Source organism: Mustela erminea, chromosome 1 (assembly GCF_009829155.1).
Source record: "Mustela erminea isolate mMusErm1 chromosome 1, mMusErm1.Pri, whole genome shotgun sequence".
Classification (NCBI taxonomy): Eukaryota; Metazoa; Chordata; class Mammalia; order Carnivora; family Mustelidae; genus Mustela; species Mustela erminea.
In genome coordinates, this window is record NC_045614.1 from 10,358,979 (window position 1) to 10,379,557 (window position 20,579).

At 42.2% G+C, this 20,579-nt stretch overlaps 1 protein-coding gene across 3 annotated transcripts in view; it reads right to left on the bottom strand.

Moving 5' to 3' along the window:
• Positions 1 to 20,579, bottom strand: part of ADGRE3 (adhesion G protein-coupled receptor E3) — a 49,505-nt gene that overhangs the window by 7,532 nt on the left and 21,394 nt on the right. For 2 of the 3 annotated variants that reach the window (XM_032313571.1, XM_032313561.1), the window contains 6 exons: positions 20,255 to 20,322; positions 14,791 to 14,974; positions 11,804 to 11,923; positions 6,151 to 6,335; positions 3,323 to 3,490; positions 127 to 324 (listed from right to left, as the gene is read on the bottom strand). In XM_032313571.1, coding sequence (XP_032169462.1) covers positions 127 to 324; positions 3,323 to 3,490; positions 6,151 to 6,335; positions 11,804 to 11,923; positions 14,791 to 14,974; positions 20,255 to 20,322 — 923 coding nt within the window. Of the gene's footprint in view, positions 1 to 126; positions 325 to 3,322; positions 3,491 to 6,150; positions 6,336 to 11,803; positions 11,924 to 14,790; positions 14,975 to 20,254; positions 20,323 to 20,579 lie in introns of those variants that run through there. The other variant, XM_032313578.1, reaches the window with a different exon arrangement.

Here is a 20,579-nt window from a genome sequence, read left to right on the forward strand (position 1 = left end):
AGGCTCCTTACGCCTCTAACCTTCCTGGGAACCAAGACCATTTTACTAAGGTATCATTGCAGCATGGCTCTATGAACTGAGCACTCCTGGGGCAGAGTAGGGGCTCCTCTGTGACAGTGTCATTACCTTGATCTCAGTCTGGTCGATGGCCGTGAGGAAGAGCAGGTGGGCCAGGAAGAGGCAGATTGAGAGCTGCAGGTGGATGGAGGTGCTGGTGTTCTGGATGGTTTTGCACAGCAGGAAGGTGAGGGCTGCCAGGAGGAGGCACAGCAGAGAAATACCCAGCCCCACATAGGTGATCACCGTCAGCCCGGGATCCTTCTCCTGGAACCCAGCAAAGAGGACATCATAGTCAGTCTCCAGGATTAATCCCCCTCCCTCATGGAAAGGGGCATCCCAAGCATAGGCATGATTCACGATGATAGAGTGTAAGACGTGTCTTTCAGATTAAGTCCCCCCCCCCCAGCTTTATTGAGGGATACCTAATATAGAAAATACTACACTTATTGAATGCACACATTTTGATGAATTTGGACATAGGCACATGTCTATGATGCCATCACCAGAATCAAGGTAATAAACATATCCATCACTTCCAAGATCTGTGTTGCTTTGATTTTTTTTCTTTCTGTGATAAGAAACAACGTAAGATCTATTCTCTTAATAAGTTTTTAGGTGCACAACTCTGTATTTACTAGAAGCTCTGCACTGAACAGCAGACTCACATTGAAATGAATGAATATGCTAGGCTAAGTCTTGCACCCAAGAGATGTAGGAAACCCTGTGTAGCAGAGGCTGTTAGCTTCTTCACACCCAGTGGTACCTGCCCTTTAGCTGCTTTCTGTGAAATCCAGTGACCCTGACTGAGAATATTTCTCTTGCCATATGAACATGCTTGGACATGCCAGAAGGAGTCACAAGTACCATGATGTGAATGCCCCTTGAAAGCTTCCCTCAAGCAATAACAATTATGGCATTGGCGGATAAACACCCCAGCTCCCTCACCTTTATGTGGGAAGACTCTGAGATGCATGTTCTGTGATATCTCCCAGAAGTAGCCACAAGGATTGAGTCCCAGTGTCTGAGGGAGTAACTTTCTCTTTAAGACATCCTTTATTGGCTGCCTTCTCTTCTCTGTCTTACTTCTCTATTGTCCTACTGATGTGACTTAGGGTCACCTCCCAAAGAAACTACTTGCCCTCAAATTTTTGTCTCAGGATCTGCCTTTAGGAGATCCCAAACCAAGACATCTATATAATTCAGCTCTTGGTGACTCATTTCCTTAAGGACAGGAGCCAGGAATCTGCCAAGCCACGCAAACTTAGTTAAGACTTACAGGTAGGACATGATAGTTGCCATCCCTTATAATGATAAAGGGATTTTCAGTTGTTTCAATGTCACTTTATAGAACTTTTTAATCCTTTGCTTTTTGAACCTTAAAAAATTGTGAAATATAATACACATACAGAAAAGAGCATAAGTACACATAAGTGTATCACATGATTGAAAGTTATTAAATGATTGGTAAGATCATTAGTCCATAGACATTATCCCAGAAGCTCTTTCCAATTGCAAATCACCTTCTCCCCCAGAGGTAACCATGATCCTTTTATGATAAGCAGTTCCTGTCTATGTCTATAGTCTTACTACCAAAATATGCACCCCCTGGGAATATGGCTTAGTCTTGTCTGTTTTTAAACTTTGTACAGATGGACATACACTCTACTCCACACAGTCACTAAGAAACCCACGATAGCAGAGGCTTCACCATCTGGAGAATGTTGCTTCCTTGTTACCCTGGGGGATCCCACAAGGGATTTTCTATGTCTCATCCCAGAAAAGTAACATTGCTTTTCCTTTTCAGATTTTTACTTAAATTCTAGCTAGTTGATATACAGTGCAATCTTGGCTTTAGAAGTAGAATTCAGTGATTCATCACTTACATACAACACTTTGTGCTCATTATAGCAAGTGTCCTCCTTAATACCCATCACCCATCTAGCTCATCCCCACCGAAATGTAGCATTGTTTCTAATAGCCCTCAATGGGAAACAACCTAGATGCACGTTAACTGTAGAATGGATAAATAAGTTGTAGCATATCCATGCAAAGGAATATCATATGGCAATGAAAAGAAATGAACCAAAGCCATACACAGCTCACAGATGTAATGATGAAGGAAAGGTATGTTTATGTTTTCAAACCCGTTTTAGCTTGCCTGCTGCCCTCTGTGATATGAGAGGTCAGAGATTTCCCCCAGATGTCATTCTGGGGGTACTACCTCCATCTCTGTGAAGAGGGTTGGGATTCAGGACTTCCTGTGTCCTGTCACTCAGCCTATGTTATTAGTGACTCCTCTGACCCCGCCTTGAGGATATGTGTCCAGTCTTCCACCACCTCTACTCCTGCCACCCAAATACTGGTCGCCATCATCTTTCTACGAGTCCGCTCCTGCTGTGTCACGATATACGGTCAATCTGGGAGCCCGAGGAATGTTCCAGAGGAATGTTCTAGTGACAAAAATATGCAGCATCTGGGATGCAGACCCTCCATTGCCATCCCACTGCATTCGAATGAAACCTACATTCCCAACAATAGCGCTGGGGGTCTGACACATTCTTGCTCCCGTCGCTTTAACTGCGTCTCCTTCCACTTGCCCATCATTCACTTTGCTCCCGCCACACTTTTTTCTGGAACACGCTAAGTTTGTTTCAGGACCTTTATCTACCTACACAGCTCTTCTTGGGATGCTTTTCTCTAAGGACTTCTCCTGGCTGTTTTTTTTTTTTTTCTTTCCCATTGAGGTAAAATCCAAACAATATGAAATTAACCATTTTAAAGTATGCAATTCAGTGGCATTTGATACATTCACAATGCTGTACAACCACCACCAATGTCTAGTACCAAAATATCTTCATCACCCCAAAATACAATCCCATGCGCATTAAGCACTTGCCCCCATTTCTCTCTCTCCCCAGCCCCTGGCAACCAGTAAGTAAATTTCTGACTCTCTAGGTTTGCTTGTTCTGGATATTTCATATAAGTGGAATAATAGGTAGCCCTTTGTGTCTGACTTCTTTCATTGGGTACGATGTTTTCGAGGCTCACCTGTGTTATAACCCTCCTGACTCAATATTCAGACTGCAGCTCAAATGTTTAATTCTTATAGATGTCACCCTGACCTTTCTATGTAAACCAGCATGCATTCTTCAATCATTCACTCAAGTCCCTGGTGTTTTTTCCCCTTTTTCTTTTAAAAGAGTACTTATCCAGTAGGAGCTCACATAGGATTAGCTGGAACAATTAAATGTATACATTGTACCTGGCTGGTTAAGGCCATGAGGACAGCGAAACTGGACAAGTGGGTGGAGTTGCATACGGTGTGAGTTTCGTTCTCTTGTATCAGGAAACAGCCGTCCCTGGACCACTGGCCGTGGTCCCCTGTGCTTTTCCAGTACACGCAGAAGACCTTTCCTTTATTGGGCTTCATCTGAAAGTAAAAGAGGCCCATCATGTTCTTCCTTGGGAGGGACAACCCTCAAGAATGTGGATCTACATGGGGCGGGGGGTAAGCGAGGAGATACATGGCTTAGAAGTGACTCAGGTGATTTCTATTTTGAGTGAAGAAGATGGCTGCCAGAACACCTGCTCCCCATAGTCCCAGCTCTCTTGGGGTTCCACATACCATAAAACAAGATCAAGTCTCTCTGGGAGCCAGAATTTTACAGGATGTCATTGGTTTCAGGACTTTACCCCCTACCATGGAAGTCAGATATAAACAACAAAGTAAATAAATAAAAAAGTCTGTGCCTCATACAGAGTTTTCTCCTAAACATTCTCTAGGACAGATTTCCCTCCACCAGTTCTGTCCCTGATCCCTTACAACACAAAGATTGCTCACGCAACGAGAGGGGAAGTTTAGGAAAGAAAAGAAGAGAGAGAATAGAATTAGCCTTTAACCTGTTCTTTTTGTCCCAAGGGTTTCCAGAGCTTCACTTCATGGGGCCAACGAGATGAGTCAAACACTCTCCTGTTGGGGGGGGCCGTATCTCCTTTGATAATCCACTAGACCACCTCCAGATTTCTTGCTCCACTCCCACTGCCCCGTGCCATATATGAAAAATTCCATACTTAGGTTGCATATGAAAGAGAAAAACCTACCTTTCCCACTCCCTCATTCTTATATTTTTTTAAAATTAAGAAGTAATTTTATTTTTTCCAGATATAACTGACATAAATTATGTAAGTCTAAGGTATATAACCTGAGTTTTTGTTATATGCGTATATTGCAACATGAAGTTAGTTAATGTCCATCACCTTATGTAGTTACAATTTTTATTTTGTGGCGAGAACTTAAAAATCTACTCTCTTAGCAACTTTCAAGTATGCAATATAGTATTGTTAACTGGAACCATCATGCTGTGCGTTACATACCCAGAACTTATTCTACTTGTAACTGGAAGTTTTGACTGTGCAGAAACCTTTGACTTTCTGTACTTTCTTCCTCCCGTCCCCCACCCCTGGGAACCAAAAATATGTTCTGTCTGTGAGTTTGGCCTTTTGAAATTCTACACATAAATAAGCATATATAGTAGCTGCCATTCTCTGCCTGATTTATTTCACTTAGCATAATACCCTCAAGATTCGTCCATGTTATATTGCAAATGGCAGGATTGCTTCCAACTCTTACTTTTACAACAAAGCCGAAAGGCAAGGGAACAGATGAATTTTATTACATCTGGGTCTGGCTACACCTTCCTGCCTTGAAGAGTTTGGGCCGAGAAGGGGAAAAGGAAGGAATTCAATAAAATTTTTTTTCTGATCAAGTTATGTAGTCTTAATAATTAATGCCAGGCCTTTGTGTGGGAATGAACACCATGTCTCAGTTCAAATTTCATGGACATAAAATTGGAAGTACCTCCAACTAAAATAATCGCATGCACTAGAATTATGCTGCTCAGGAGAAATTCCATGTGAGCTACTTGTGTAATCTGAAGTTTTCTGCTAGCCACATTAAGAAAAAAACTAAAGAAACATTTCAAATTAATTTTAACAATATATTTTACTTAACCCACTATATTCAACACACTATCTTTGGGGTGCCTGGGTGGCTCAGTGGGTTAAATCCTATGCTTTCGGCTCAGTTCATGATCCCAGGGTCCTGGGATCAAGCCCTGCGTCAAGCTCTCTGCTTGGCAGAGAGCCCGATTCCCTTCCTCTCTCTCTGCTTGCCTTTCTGCCTACTTTGATCTGTCTCTCAAATAAAAAAAAATAAAAATCTTTAAGGAAAACACGCTATCTTTTAGTTTGTCAATATAAATCAATATAAGCAATCATTATAAAATTATTTTTTAAAAAAGATTTTATTTTTTCAAAGATTTTATTTATTTAATTGAGAGACAATGAGAGAGAGAGAGAGAGAGAGAGCGAGCGCATTAGTGAGCAGGGGGGAGGGGACAGAGGCTGAGGGAAAAGCAGACTGACTCCCTGCTGGGCAGGGAATCTGATATGGGGCTTGATCCCAGTATCCTGAGATCATGACCTGAGCTGAAAGCAGGCACTTAACTAACTGAGCCACCCAGGTGCCCCAAAAGATTTTATTTTATTTAAGTAACCTCTACACCCAATATGGGGCTCGAACCCATGACCATGAGATCAAAAGACACATACTCGCCTGATTGAGCCAGTGAGGCACCCCTTGAAAGTTATTAATGCGTGAGAGACTGTGGACTCTGAGAAACAAACTGAGGGTTTTGGAGGGGAGGGAGGTGGGGGATGGGTGAACCAGGTGATGGGTATAAAGGGGGGCATGTATTGCATGGAGCACTGGGTGTGGTGCATAAACAATGAATCTTGGAACACTGAAAAAAAAATTAAGATGTTAAAAAATTATTAATGAGATACAGATATTTTGCATGCTTTTTTTCTTATGAAGTCCTCAAAATCTGGAACTACCAAGTCTAAATCCGGAAATACTAAGTCTTCAAAATCTCAATCCAGATGCATGTTTCAAATGTTTGATTGTTACGTGAGGCTCCTAGCCAATGTATTGGACAGGACAGCCCAGAGACACTGGCTGGGGAGGGTATGCACATTGTTTGCTCTACCTCCAAGACACCTAAGCAAGTTCAAATTGCAGCTCTGACTCACCTTCACGTGCTGAAAACTCAAAATCACAGACTTGGAGAGAGATTTGTTCCTTTGGGGTCCAATAGCGGCACTCACTACCTCAGAGTTCAGGTAAACTCGGTCTTTCTCATTTGACTCTTCAAAAAATGTTGCGTTTATGATGCTTCCAAGGGAAGAATAGGAAATAAGGGCAATTGCCGTGGGACCTGAGAAAACAGAAAAATGGGGGTCTTCAAAAGGGCCACCATTCCTGCCCACACCCTCCATGCTCGCACACATGATATACACACAGGTATACATATGCACGTGTAGTCACCTACATGAAGGTCAAATGAAATAGAAATTCTCACTGTTTCTCCCTTTCTCACCTCAGAGACAGATACTGTGCTTATGGCCTTGAATCCTTTTTTGTATTGAATGGGGTAAAACTTGGGGGAAGAGAAGAATTGGACAAACCAGGAGAGGTTAAGCTGATTTGCGTCAGAACCGACGTGGCTATAGCTTTAGGAGAAAATAAGATGGGAGGAGGGCAAATAAGAGGCAGATGGAATTTTGAGGGAGGAGGAGGGGCACCCCAGGTGGGTCAATCGTGAAGAGGAAGATTAGGGGGTTAGGTAAGTCTTCTGTGATGTCATTCCATTCCTCCGCTGCCTCCTGAAGAGACTTCCAGGAAGGCTGATATATTTTTTCAAGACTTTGTTTTTGCATTGTTTTTGAATTGTTTTTGCATTCCTTTTGGATGGAGCATAATGTTGAGACTAGACGGTTGGGTTACATGGATGTCTATCTATTCATATGCATGTATGAATGGAATCAGCCCCTCCTATATATTATATATGTAAACCAGATCTGGAAATAATGTATATAGAAATCTATGCCACTACCTCTATCTGTCATCTATCTATCTATCTACATATCTTTCCATCAACTTTTTTTATTAAGATTTTATTTATTTATTTGACAGACAGAGATCACAAGTTGGCAGAGAGGCAGGCAGAGAGAGAGGAAGGGAAACAGGCTCCCCACTGAGCAGAGAGCCCAATGCGGGGCTTGATCCCAGGACCCTGGGATCATGAACTGAGCCAAAGGCATAGTCTTTAACCCACTGAGCCACCCAGGTGGAATACCTACTCAGGTCCAGACACTATTTTGGGGACACAGTGGGGGGAAAAGGAACCATTTCTGCTCTTACAGAGCTTACTTTCTGGTGCAGGAGAGAGACAAACAAATATAAACAAATCAGTAAAAGTATATGTCAGAGAACGATCAGTCTTAGGGATAAGATTAAGTGAGGTAAGGGGAGGTTACTTAAGACAGATTTCAGACAGCAGAGTGAAGGGAGGGCGGGCCAGTGGGTATCCTACAGAAGCGCGCTCTAGGTAGGTCTGAAAGAACAGGGACAAAGTCCCAGAGACTTGAATGTGCCCAGATGGTTCAGGGAGGAGGGAAGGGGAGGAGGTCAGTGTGGTTGAAGAGGGGGGGTGTGTGTGCGAGTGGGAGGGAGTGAAGGCAGGGAAGTGATGGGGGCAGATCGCGCGGGGCTTATGGGCCTTGAGGAGGACTTTTGCTTTTATTTTAAACCAGAGGAAAGCCACTGAAGGATGTTAAGCAAAGGAGTGCCATAATTTAACATATTTAATTTTTAAATTTTTACTTTTTTCCCCCCTGTTTTGGGGGTTTGGGAAGAGGGAAGGGAGTGAGAGAATCTTGAGCAGGTCCATGACCAGCTCAGAGCCAGACACTGGTCTCTACTTCACAACCCTGAGATCCTGACCTGAGCTGGAATCAAGGGTGAGGCTCAACTGGCTGAACCCCCCAGGAACCCAAATTTAACATACTTTAATAAACTTAAAATACAGATGTGTCCAGACTATATTTATATCACATATTTATAATTTTATTATATATTAGAAGGACATGCACATGACATATATCAATAGGATAGTGTTATGGGCTAAATTGTGTCCCCCCCCGCCAAAATCAAGTTGAAATCCAAACCCACAGTACTTGAGAATGTGACTGTGTTTGAAGACAGGGCCTTTATAAAGATAGGGCTAGAGGAGAGAGGGCCTGATTTGGGTTCTGCGATGAAACGGGCAATCCTGGGAAGCCTCGTGGAGGAGATGAAAGCTAACCTGCATCTATGAGTAAAGAAGAAGAGATATGGACACACAAAGAGATACCAGGGATATGCACTCAGAAAGAAGACCATGTGAAGACACGGAAAAGTTGGCTCTCTGCCGGGGAGAGAGGCCTCGGAAGAAACCAACCCTGACAATGTCTTGATCTCAGATTTCTAGCTTCCAGAACTGTAAGAAAATAAGTTTCTTGGGGTGCCTGGTGGCTCAGTCATTAAGTGTCTGCCTTTGGTTCAGGTAATGATCCTAGGGTCCTGGGATCGAGCCCTGCATCGGGACACCTGCTCGGCAGGAAGCCTGGTTCTCCCTCTCCTACTCCCGCTGCTTGTGTTCCCTTTCTCGCTGTGTCTCTCTCTGTCTAAAAGGTAAATAAAAAATCTTAAAAAAAAGAAAATAGATTTCCCTTGTTTATATGTAATAATAAGTTAATAACTACATATATATAAACATATAAATTAACATATTTATATTTGTAGTTAGTTTGAATATAGTGGGTTATCGGGCTACAGTATGGATTATGGGATTATAAAATGTTATGACTAAATTTTCTTTATTCTTTGTAGCTCCCAAGAAGCCCACACTGCAGTTAGGATTATAGGGACAGGAAATAGGTTAATTGGTTTCTGGATTAATATCCGAGCCTTGCCCCTTATTACCTACGCAGCTCATCCTATCGGAATAAATTCCTTGGTAGGTTTCTCTAGTCAGGTTTCTCTGGTCCTGCCTGAGGAGTCAGAAGCAATTCATTTCTGTTTCTCCGAGTTAATGACAGTTTCCATTTGTCAGAATGAAACAGTGGTGGGTGGTTGGAAAAGACGGGCAGGTGATATGTCCACCTGTTCTCGTGCATAGAAATAACTTATTTTTGGGCTGAAGGATTCTGGTTAAGAGCAAAATTACAAGCAGAAAAGAGGAGGGTAGCTGTAGATGTCCACAGTCCGCTTCCAGGGGCCTGGGTTTTGTGCTCTGGGATGTTTTACAGGGAGAGGATGTCATGGGATTGTATGTTTCGGGTTACCAAGGACTGTCCGGATCCACCTCTGGGGGGTGTCTGGTGTAGTTCGATAGCACCTCCTTTCAGTCTTAACGTTGTACTGTTTGAAGGTCAGTTATAAGGTAACTCTCCACAAGCAGTTCTCATGGGGTTGGGGGGCGATTCTGCCCCCGTTGGGAACATTGGGCAATGTCTAGATGCATTTTTGGTTGCCACACTGGGTGTTTGCTTCTGGTGTCTACTGAATAAAGTCTGGGGTGCTGCTAAAAAGCCTATGGGGCACAGGGTGGCCCCCATGACAAAGAAGGATCCTGTACTAGACAGGACATGGACAGAGAAATGACCCTCTGGGAGCTTGTCACATATCGTTCAATGGGTTGTTTTCTCTCATTAGGAACATTGAGCCCTTCACCTAAACATGGATTTAATTCAGCGAACATTCATCACTGCTCTCTACATAACAAGCCCATACTGGTGACTCTAGAGAAAAATAATTCATGATTGCCATCTGTATGGGGATCCAGCCTGGTGGGGGAGACAAGGACATGACCGTCAAGACACAACACAACATGTTAGATACCAGGATAAGGCAGGTTCAAGAGACGGGGGTAGTGCAGAGGAGGGAGGGTTTGACTTTGGTGCTGTGGTGGAAGTGGGCAGTCTTGGGAGGCTTCACAGAGGAGGTGAAATTTGAACCATGTTGAAGCGAAACAGTGGCCTGGGGGTGGCATTCCTGGCAGAGGAACAGCCAATGCAAATGCTCGGAGGTGAGACTATAGGGCCCATTGAGGGAGGGTAAATAGTCCTCCACGGGGTACTTCTATGCCAGGTGCCCCTTTGGGCACATGAAATCACATTATGAGATCTGTAACTCCCTTAAACAATTCAGTGTAGGCTGTTCTCGTGGGCTGAGCTGTGCTGTCACTGAATTCACATGAAATCCTAATCCAGTACCTCAGAAAGTGATCAGAGAGCATGTGGAGCTGTAGGTGTGCTTTGTATGGCTTGCACTGTGGAGTTTTGCACACTTTCTACAAATTGCGAAATTCAGAAGAAACTCCTGGTGACAAGGCAAGCGTGAACTTGTGTGGTTGGAGGTCGGCTTCCATCCTCTGCCTGACCCATTCTCAAACATGGGGGATTTGAGTTCTTATCTTCTTTGGGGGAGGAGAGGAAGTGATAGGAACTGATTGTCTCATGACACTTTCTCTGTTCAGCATGTGATTGGTTTTCCACATTTTGATGCTTTTACTTGGGGCCTTTCTCTGTTAGTACAGACCAGCTGTACCCCACGTTTACAGGATTGGATTTTAAGACCCCAATTGTCATGCTATAGCAGTGATAACGATAGGGCAGCTATTGTAAGACCAAATTTAAAAATTGAAGGTATTCATGCAACCCACCCAATATTTGGCTTCTTTTGAAAAAAATAGAAAGTCTGGCAGCACTGGGACATTTAATGGTAACAATCCATTCTGTCATACACAAGCTGTAGCAGATGCTATAGACATCCTAACTTTATTCGCTTGGCACTCTGGGGTTCCTTATATGTTGATGGATTCTCCTGCAAGAAATGGCAACTCTCTGCCTAGGAGAACTGCCTGCAGTGAATGTGTTGGATTGGTACACTGGGCAGAATGGCAGGGCTCTCAACCACTGATGGGTCAGAGCGGTGCCCTCTCCTTGGATGGGAGAGCTCAATGAGATGAGTCATGGTTACCACCAGCAGTGACTTACTCACTACCATAATAATTAATGCCTGTATTGGCTGTCTCCTCTTCCTTGTCTCATTTCTTTTCTCCCCTACTGGGATGGTTAATTTTATGTGTCAATGTGGCTAGGTCATGCTACCCAGATATTGGGTCAAACGTAAGTCTAGGTGTTACTGTAAAGGTATTTTTCAAGACGAGAGTAACATTTAAATCAATAGACTTTGAGTAAAGCAGAGTACCGTCCACCATGTGGGTGGGTCTCCTCCAATCAGTTGAAGGCCTTAAGAAAAAGACCGCCTTCTCCCAAATAAGAAGGAATTCTGCCTGTAGCCTGTCTTTGTCTGCAGCTACAACATCAACTCTTGCCTGGGTCTCCAGCTTGCTGGCTAGATTTTAGACTTGTTACCTTCCACAATCACAGGAGCTAATTTCTTAAAATCTCTGTCCCTGTTTCTCTCTCCATTCCCCTGCCCCCCACCCCCATATTGATTCTGTTTGTCTGGAGAACCCTGACTAATACACCTACTGATGCTTTCTGGAATAACCCCCAAATAAACTCCTTACAATTCTCTCAGGGACTGCATTTGGGTGAACCCCACTGAGACCAGGACAGAGCAGCCCTCAAATTGCAAAGAAGGGTCTTCCATGCTGGAGAATAGAAAGCCTCCACTTTGGGAAGATTTTTTTTTTTTTAAGGAAAAGACTCAAATGACACAGTCTTAGGGTAACAAACCCATTTGGAAGGAGCCTTTTGGTGCCTCTCCTCATTACTCATACAGCGATAGTGATCTGTGTGTCTCAGACGTTCTGAATACAGCAACCAAGCGTACCTTGTATGTTTCCCTGCACGACGTCATTGCAATGGATGTCCACTGAGTTCATGTGGGTGTTTAAGCTGAAGATCTGTTCTTCTTCAGAGCAATTGTCTGTAACAACTCGAGTTTCAATAGCTGGTGAGAAAAGCAATATGCAAGCTTGCCATTATTATAGGCTTTAAACATGCAAAGCAATATGGACAGGTGACAATTACTGAATGTCTAGGACATGCCAGGCACTGTACTTGTCAAATAACCTGTGAGGGACCCTTATTCTAATGAGGAAACTGAAGTTCAAAAGTTAAGTAAGACTGTAACTCTTGAAATACAAGTTCTCAACTACCATTCTCTAGCAATCATCTTCTTAAAAAATTTTAAATTTATTTACCTATTGAGAGAGAGAGAGAGAGAGAGAGAGAGAGAGAATGAGCAGGGGGAGGGGCAGTGGGGAGAGAATCTTGAGCAGGCCCTGTCCTAGGCATGAACCCTGCTGTGGGGCTCGATCTCACTAATGTGAGAGCATCACTTGAGCTGAAATCAAGCGTGGTAGGCTCAACTGACTGAGCCATCAAGGGGCCCCCTCTAACAATCATCTTTGAAACAACAGTTCTGTTTCTAGGAATTTATTCTCAGAATAAATGGGAGGGTAGATTTAGCTACAAGAAAGTTCACAGCAGCTGAGATGATAGTGTGAAAAATAGGAAATGATCTAAATGTTCAACAAGGAAGATTGATTTAGTAATTGATGGCTTATCTCTATAACAGGGAACCATGCTTCCGATGAAAATAAAGTCACAGGAGAATTGCCATCAAGAAATAAGATCATGAAAATATTTAACTTAAATATTAGCAGATGGCTGGAGGCTGGCTGTGGGTTTGAAATTGTTGAAACTGGGTGATGGGTACATTCCTCCTGTGTCTGTCTATTCCCTGATGAGGGGAATGAAACCCAGTGAGGTGAGGGCAGTGGTCTGTCCCATCAGTTAGGGCCTGGCCAGGTCAGGAAAGATGAGAGCTTATTGTAATATGGAAAATGGTTTAATTTTGAGTAAAATGAATGAATGAGTCCTGATTCTAGTTAATGAATGTGTCCTGACTCTAGTTTTCCAAAAAGGTTAGGCATGGGATTTTATTTTATATTTAAAAATTTATAGGGGCACCTTGGTGACTCAGTGGGTTAAGCTTCTACCTTCGGCTCAGGTTATGATCTCAGGTCCTGGGATTGAGTCCCGCATTGAGCTCTCTGCTCAGTGGGGAGCCTGCTTCACCCTCTCTCTCTGCCTGCCTCTCTGCCTACTTGTGATCTCTCTCTCTCTGTCAAATAAATAAAATCTTTAAAAAATTTATTATTTTTATAGAGCATAAACTATCTTAGCATACAAATTGGTAAAGCAAAATGATTAGATAGGCATACATTGATCCTTAGATATCCTTGGGTTGAATAGAAACACAGCAGTGTTTCTGGAGACCAATTTGGTGAGATGTATCAAAGTCTATAAAACGTTTCTTTTCTCCTTGATCTAATGATTCTTCCTCTATGAATCTATTCTAAGAAAATACAAAAAAAAGAACACAGTTAAATTTTCAATGGTATTTTTCATAGGGTTACTTGGCAACCACCCACATTCCCCCAAATAGGGAACTACAGTATAAATAAACACACAATATAAGTAAATTATATACAATGCAATTTGATAAACCATTGAAAACAATAACGTAAGGAATGATGATGTATATAATTTACACAGAGAGATGTTGGTGATGTAATAAGTAAAAACTGTATGTCCAATGTCACAAACACAGCAAATATGCATCTGTATCAGACATACATCTGTGTGGTTACAGGATAGGAAGACTGGGCTGTGGGCAGATTTGGCTGGTCTAAATTTAGTTTTGTTTATGTGTTTTTTTCCTATTTTTTAAAATTTAACACTTGGCTTTGCTATGATATTTTATTTGTTTTTATTTTTTATTTTTTAAAAATATTTTATTTATTTATTTGACAGAGATCACAGGTAGGTAGAGAGGCAGGCAGCGGGGTGGGGAAGCAGGCTCCCCGCTGAGCAGAGAGCCTGATGCAGAGCTCCATCCCAGGACCCTGGGATCATGACCTGATCTCAAGACAGAGGCTTTAACCCACTGAGCCACCCAGGCGCCCCTATTTTTATTTTTTAAAAGAGTGAAATGATTACTAAGATCAAGCTGTTTAACATGTCCTGTCACGTGGTTACATTATGAATATGTATGAATATGTATGACAAGTATGATAAAAGTATTTTTATTTCAAAAATATGCAGTAAGATGTTCCTTCTGGGATGGAACTATGATATGGGCCAGTAGGTATTAGGCGTTGGATTAAAAAAAAAAAAAACAAACCAAAAAAATTACTTTTAAGCCCAAATCCCAGATTCAGGATTGGAAACAGCAGTCTTTTCTTTCTTTCTTTTTGTTTTTAAAGATTTTGTTTATTTATTTATTTGAGAGAGAGCAAGTGAGAGAGCAGAGAGAGAACGAGCAGGGGACGCACAGAAGGGAAAGCAGACTCCCCACTAAGTGGGAGCCTGACACAAGATTTGATCCCAGGACCCCAAGATCATGACCTGAGCAGAAGGCAGCAGCTTAACCAACCAAGCCACCCAGGCACCACCTTTCCTTCCTTCTTTTTTTTTTTTTTAAACAGGTCTATGGAGCTGATTAATGTGAAAGAAATTGTACATAATACAGTATACAATTTGATGAGTTTTATTGAGTATATATACCTGTGAATATACTATATTCCTATGAAACCAATGCCATAATCAAGATACTGAACATGTCTCTCATCCCCAACAGTCTCCTCAAATTTTCCCCTTCCTCCCCCCATCACTATAGATTAGCTTGCATTTTCTAGAAGTCTATACAAATGTACTCAAGCAGGGTATTTATTTATTTTTCTAATTGTGTAACTCAGACTCCAGCTTATAATTAGCCCCTGTGTGTATCAGGCCACATCCTCTTCTTACCCACAGTACTGTTGTGGATTTTCTGGATTTTTTGCTCTGGGGATTTCAAGGCAGTGTCTAGAGCATCTGTTTCCAAAGTCTGGAGAACACCTGTGGCCCAAGATGCGACTTTTTCCTTCTCTCCTGTTCCCAGCAGAGTTTTATTAGCAAGAAGTGACTCAAATGTCTCAACAACACGTTGCAGCTTTGAAGATACAAAAAATAAGAAAACAAATCCAATCTGATAGATCTCACACCCGGAGGGAATGTAGAAAGCATGAGAAGGCAGCTTCTGGAGCCAGAGGACCTGGTTTCAATTCACCATTGACCAGCTGTGCGAACTTGGAAAAATCACCCAATTGCTCTGTGCCTCAGTTTACCCAAATTAGGATGGGCACAGTAAAAGGACCCCATAGAATTTTGGGGAATATTAAATGAATTAAGAGATGTTACCTTTTTTGAACAGTCTCTTTGGCTGCTACACACCAGATGAAGGTTCATTATTATGAACATCTTTTACTGACAGGGGAAGTGGTAAGGTTGCCAGAAATAGACCAGTGGTTCTCCTTTAGGGTGATTTTGACCCCACAGGGACATTTGGTAATGTCTGGAGACATTTGGATTGTCATCACTGAGGGATGCTACTGATATCTCATGGGTGGGGGCCAGGGATGCCGCTCAATGCCCTGTAACACACAGGACAGCACTTCCCCGCCCCCTCTGGAAAGTGCCCCAAACTCAGGTGTCAATGGTGCCAAAGCTGAGAAAATGTGAAGTAGAGTTATAGCTCAAAAGACATTCTAACTGGCCTTTTTAAGTCAAAAAATTTATCTATGAAGTAAAACAAAGAGACAAGCCAGAGGGGAGAAAAATGAAGAGCCAAGGTGAAGTTTTATAAACATCTGTGTAATATAATTGTAATATAGGTGACTTGAAAGATGATTTTTATGCAAATCCCCACATCCTTGTACTTAAAGTGTGGTCCTTGGACTGGCAGCATCAGCATCACCTGGCAGTCCGTTTGGAATGCAGTCTCTTGGGGTCCTGTGTCCAAATCTGTACTTCAACAAGCTCCCCAGGGGATTTGTTGCACAGACACACCCCGGAGATATTGCAAGTTTGGTTCCAGACTCTGACAATAAGGTGAGTATTGCGGTAAAATTACTCAAATAAAGTTTTTGGTTTCCCAGGACATATAAAAGTAAGTGTGTAACAGCATTTTGTCCAAAAAACGTGCAAACCTCACATCACCCGGCGCTCATCACAGCAAGTGCACTCCTTAATCCCCATCACCTATTTCACCCATGAGCCCTGGGTGATGTGTGGGAGTGTTGAGTCACTATATTGGACACCTTAAACTCATATAACACCGTATGTTAACTAACTGGAGTTAAAATAAAAACTTAAAAAAAAGCCGATCAAATTAAATAATGTGCAAACCTTAACTTCAAAAATACCTTATTACTAAAAAATGCTAATCATCACCTGAGCTTTCAGCGAGTCATAATCACTGATCACAGATCACCACAACCAATTTGATAATAATGAAAAAGCTTGAAATACTGTGAGGATTATGACAATGTGCCACAGAGACATGACATGAAGCGAGTCAACACTGTTGGAAAAGTGGCACCAATAGAGTTATTCCATACGGGGTTCCCCAAACCTTCAATTTGTAAAAATCGCAATGCAAGTACAAGAAAATGAACCACAATGATGTGAGGTATGCCTGTATGTTAAAGTACTAGACAGGATGGGGACTTTGTCTCACTCACAAAATGGCACCTAGAACAGTCGTTGGTAAATGTAGGTGCTCAGTAAGAGTTCATAGGTTGCATGAATGCTCTTGGGAAAAAAAAAAGGCTATCACATAAAAGCGTTATAAGCAGAGCGATCTATCAAAAGGGATGGGGGAACATTCAGAACCAGGGTTCAAATAAATCTTTTCAAGGTTTTGCTCTTTGGCTCTGAGTCTTTATGAAAATTCTGAGCTGAGTTTGCTAGTTTACAAGCAACCTCCATTCCTGCCCAATATGACAGCAGAAATCATCTTGATTTAAATTGATTCGTACATAGTAGGCACCAAAGTATTTACACTTCAGAATTGCTATTGAAGTGTCTGATCCAGCATGAAGGCTTTGTACCTTTTCCTGGTAATGCATTTGTTAATTGAGGTGAATGTCACACAACATGAAATGCCCCCCTTTAAAGTATACAATGCAATGACCGTTTAGTATATGCACAGTGTTGTGCAGCCACAACCTCCATGTAGTTCTAGAACATTTCCATCATCCTGAGATAAAACCCATTAAGCAATCACTTCCCATTTTTCCTTCCCCTGGGTTCTGGAAACCACTAATCTGCTTTCTGTGTCTATGGATTTGCCTGTTCCGGACAGGTCACATAGAAATGGAATCCTATATTGTATGACCTTTATGTCTGGCTTTTGGCACCCAACATGATGGCTTCAAGGTTTATCTATGTAGTAACATGAATTAGAACTTTATTCCTTTTTATGACTGAATAATATTCCACCGTGTGGATATACCACTTAAAAAAAATCCATTCATTTACTGATGGACATTTGGGCTGTTTCTTTCTTTTGGATACCATGAATAATGCCGCTATGAACACAGGCTTGCAATGATATGTTTTGAGTCTCTGCTTTCACTTCTCTAGGGTGTATTCCTGGGAGTGGAATTGCTGTGTCATACGGGACCCAGCATATGTTTAACTTTTGGAGGAAATGGGCAATGAAACTTCATAATGAAATGTTCCTGTTAATTACATGATTGTTCACTACTTCCATGAACACTTGTTGAACTCCCTTTGTGGGCTTGGGCTGATTCCTGCCCTCAGGAAGTTCACTGTCTAAGTGGCGACAACACGTCATGGAAATGTTGTGAGTCTGCCAGAGGTAACAATGAATAACCTGGATGGAGGGTGTACCCTGGGCCAGGCCACTGTGTTAAGTACTCTACGTATAGTATTTCATCTAACCTTCCTTCCAAGGAGGAAGGTGCCATGAAGACCCCCCACCTTACAGATGAGTAAATTAATCTTGCAGAGTGTGATGGTGAATTTTGTGTCGACTTGGGTGGGCCAGAGGGTACCCAGATATATTTGGTCAAACATGATTCTGGGTGTGTCTATGAGAGTGTTTCAGGATGAAATGAACATTTGAATGGGTAGATGGAGTAAACCAGATTGGCCTTTCCAATTTGAGTGGGCCTTATCCAGTCGGTCCAAGGACTGAACAAAACACGATGTCTGAGTAAGAGGGAATTATCTCCCTCCTGAGTGCCTGACTGGTTGATTGCTTTGAGCTAAGACACTGTTTCATGTTTTTTTGTTTGTTTGTTTGTTTTGGTGGTGTTGTTCAGGCTTGCCTGAAACATCCGCTCTCCGTGGTCTCAGATCTCTGAGTTTGAACTTGGAATGACCCTATTGGTTCTCCTCGATCTCTAGCTTGTTCACTGCAGATCTTGGGACATGTCAGCCTCCATGACTGCATAAGTGAATTCCTTATAACAAATCTCTTTTATCTATGTCTCTTGTTGGTTCTTTCTCTGGAGAACCCTAATACAGAGGGTTGTGCCATTTTGCCCATGTTACTTGTCACTGTGATGCTGTGATTTGAACCTCTTCTGACCTCCACAGAAGAACATGGGGAAATGGATATAAACTCATATGGAAGGGTTTAGGGAGACCGTCCGGTGGGATGTGAAACCTGGATTGAGTCTTGAGCAGAGAAAGGTAGAAGAAAGCCAGCCAGCTGAGGAACTGGGAACAGAGTTGCAGGCAGAGAGAACAGTATGTACTTGGAGGCCTGGAGCTTGGAGGGCAAGATATGAATGGTCCCTCTGGAGTAGAGCAGGGTGGGGTGGGGAATAGGGAGAGGAAAGGATGAGCCCATTCTGCTAGACTCTAGGTTCTCAGAGACACTGGTCATTCTCTCTGTTAACATTCAGAGTCAGTTTACAGACACTAAGTGATTACTACCTAACAGGCACTTCTTTTTTCATTTAATTCAATTTTGTTTAAATTCAATTAATTAGCATATAGTGTATTATTAGTTTCAGAGGTGGAATTTAGTGATTCATCAGTTGCATACAACACCCAGTGCTCATTACATCATGTGCTGTCCTTAATGCCTATCACCCAGTTACCCCATCCCTCATTCCCCTCCTGTCCAGCAAACGTTGGTTTGTTTCCTGTGGCTAAGAGTCTCTTATGGTTTGCCTTCCTTTCTGATTTTGTCCTCTTTCTCCCCTCCCTTCTTCTACGCTCCTCTGTTTTAAAAAGGCACTTTCTTTTTTAAAAGATTTTATTTATTTATTTGACAGACAAAGATCACAAGTAGGCAGAGAAGCAGGCAGAGAGAGAGGAGGAAGCAGGCTCCCCACTGAGCAGAAAGCTTGATGCGGGGCTTGATGCCAGGACACTGGGATCATGACCTGAGCCGAAGGCAGAGGCTTTAACCCACTGAGCTACCCAGGCGCCCCTAAAAGGAACTTTCTTGGTCTGTCTTTTTAAACTGCCTGTCATATCCATTCCCCTTCCCCCTCCTTTTACTAATTGAATGAATTCCTTAGATTTTATCCGGACCACGTTCCCCACATACAGACCACACTGTCCCATCTTCCCTTGCATTCAGTTTTGGCTGTGATACCTGCAACTTCTGGGTTGTTGCTTTAAGACATATCTCCAAGGAAATTATTACAACTTCATTAGCATGTAATCGAGTGAGTAGATGTATCCCTTTTTCTCCACTCCCCCTCTTCACTTTGTGCTGTAGACAGATTGCCCTGGACTCATCTCTCCTCTACCCACTGGTACAAATGCCACATTGCAGCAGCCCAGTTTTGGTCATGTCATTGAGGACAAGATGCCAGGAGATGGTGGAGCAGAAGTTTGCAAAGAATGTGGGTACTCTTAATGGCCTCATGGAGCAGAGTCCTTTCACCAGCATGGACTGTTAACTCAGAAAGTAATAAAGATCCATCTTTTTAAAGTTATTGGATATTTGGGTCTCTTTGCTGTAGATCAGCATACCCTAATATAATTTCACTTAGACTGTCTTTCTTGATCTGGGATCAGTCCTATCTTTAGGGGGCAGTATACACACATGTGTGTACATGTGCACACACACACATTTGTATGTACATACACACTCTATCGCTACTATGAGATATATAGCAATATACATATAGTGATAAATAAGGTGAGATACATTTGTATATTTCACAGTTATACATAATATAAATTATATGTTGCAGAGTATTATTGTGTTATAATTAATTTCTATTATATTATAATTAAAAACTATTATATTAGACTATGTTACATACCATAACATAGAATGCATAATATATATGACATATCACAGACTTATGGTACACAGATGATATACAATATATAGTAGACATATAATATATAGTATCCACATCCACTTGCTAATTTTGGGCTTTGTAAACATTGTTACCTGGTTGGGCTCAAGGGCTGGGCTTGTGCTCACATCCATGGCTTTGGTTGTCGCTGAGGAAATGGCTTCTGTAAAAAAAAAACATCAAGGGAAGTTACTGTTGGAACCGAGAGTAAAAGGGTGGAGAGGTGGACAGAAAGCTTAATAGAAGGGCTGATCTCATACTCTATTTTATTTTTTCTAATTTAATTTTAATTTTTCAGTGTTCCAAGTTTCATTGTTTATGCACCACACCCAGGGCTCCATGCAATACATGCCCTCCTTAATACCCACCACCAGGCTCACCCATCCCCTCACCCCCCAGCCCTCCAAAACCCTCAGAGGG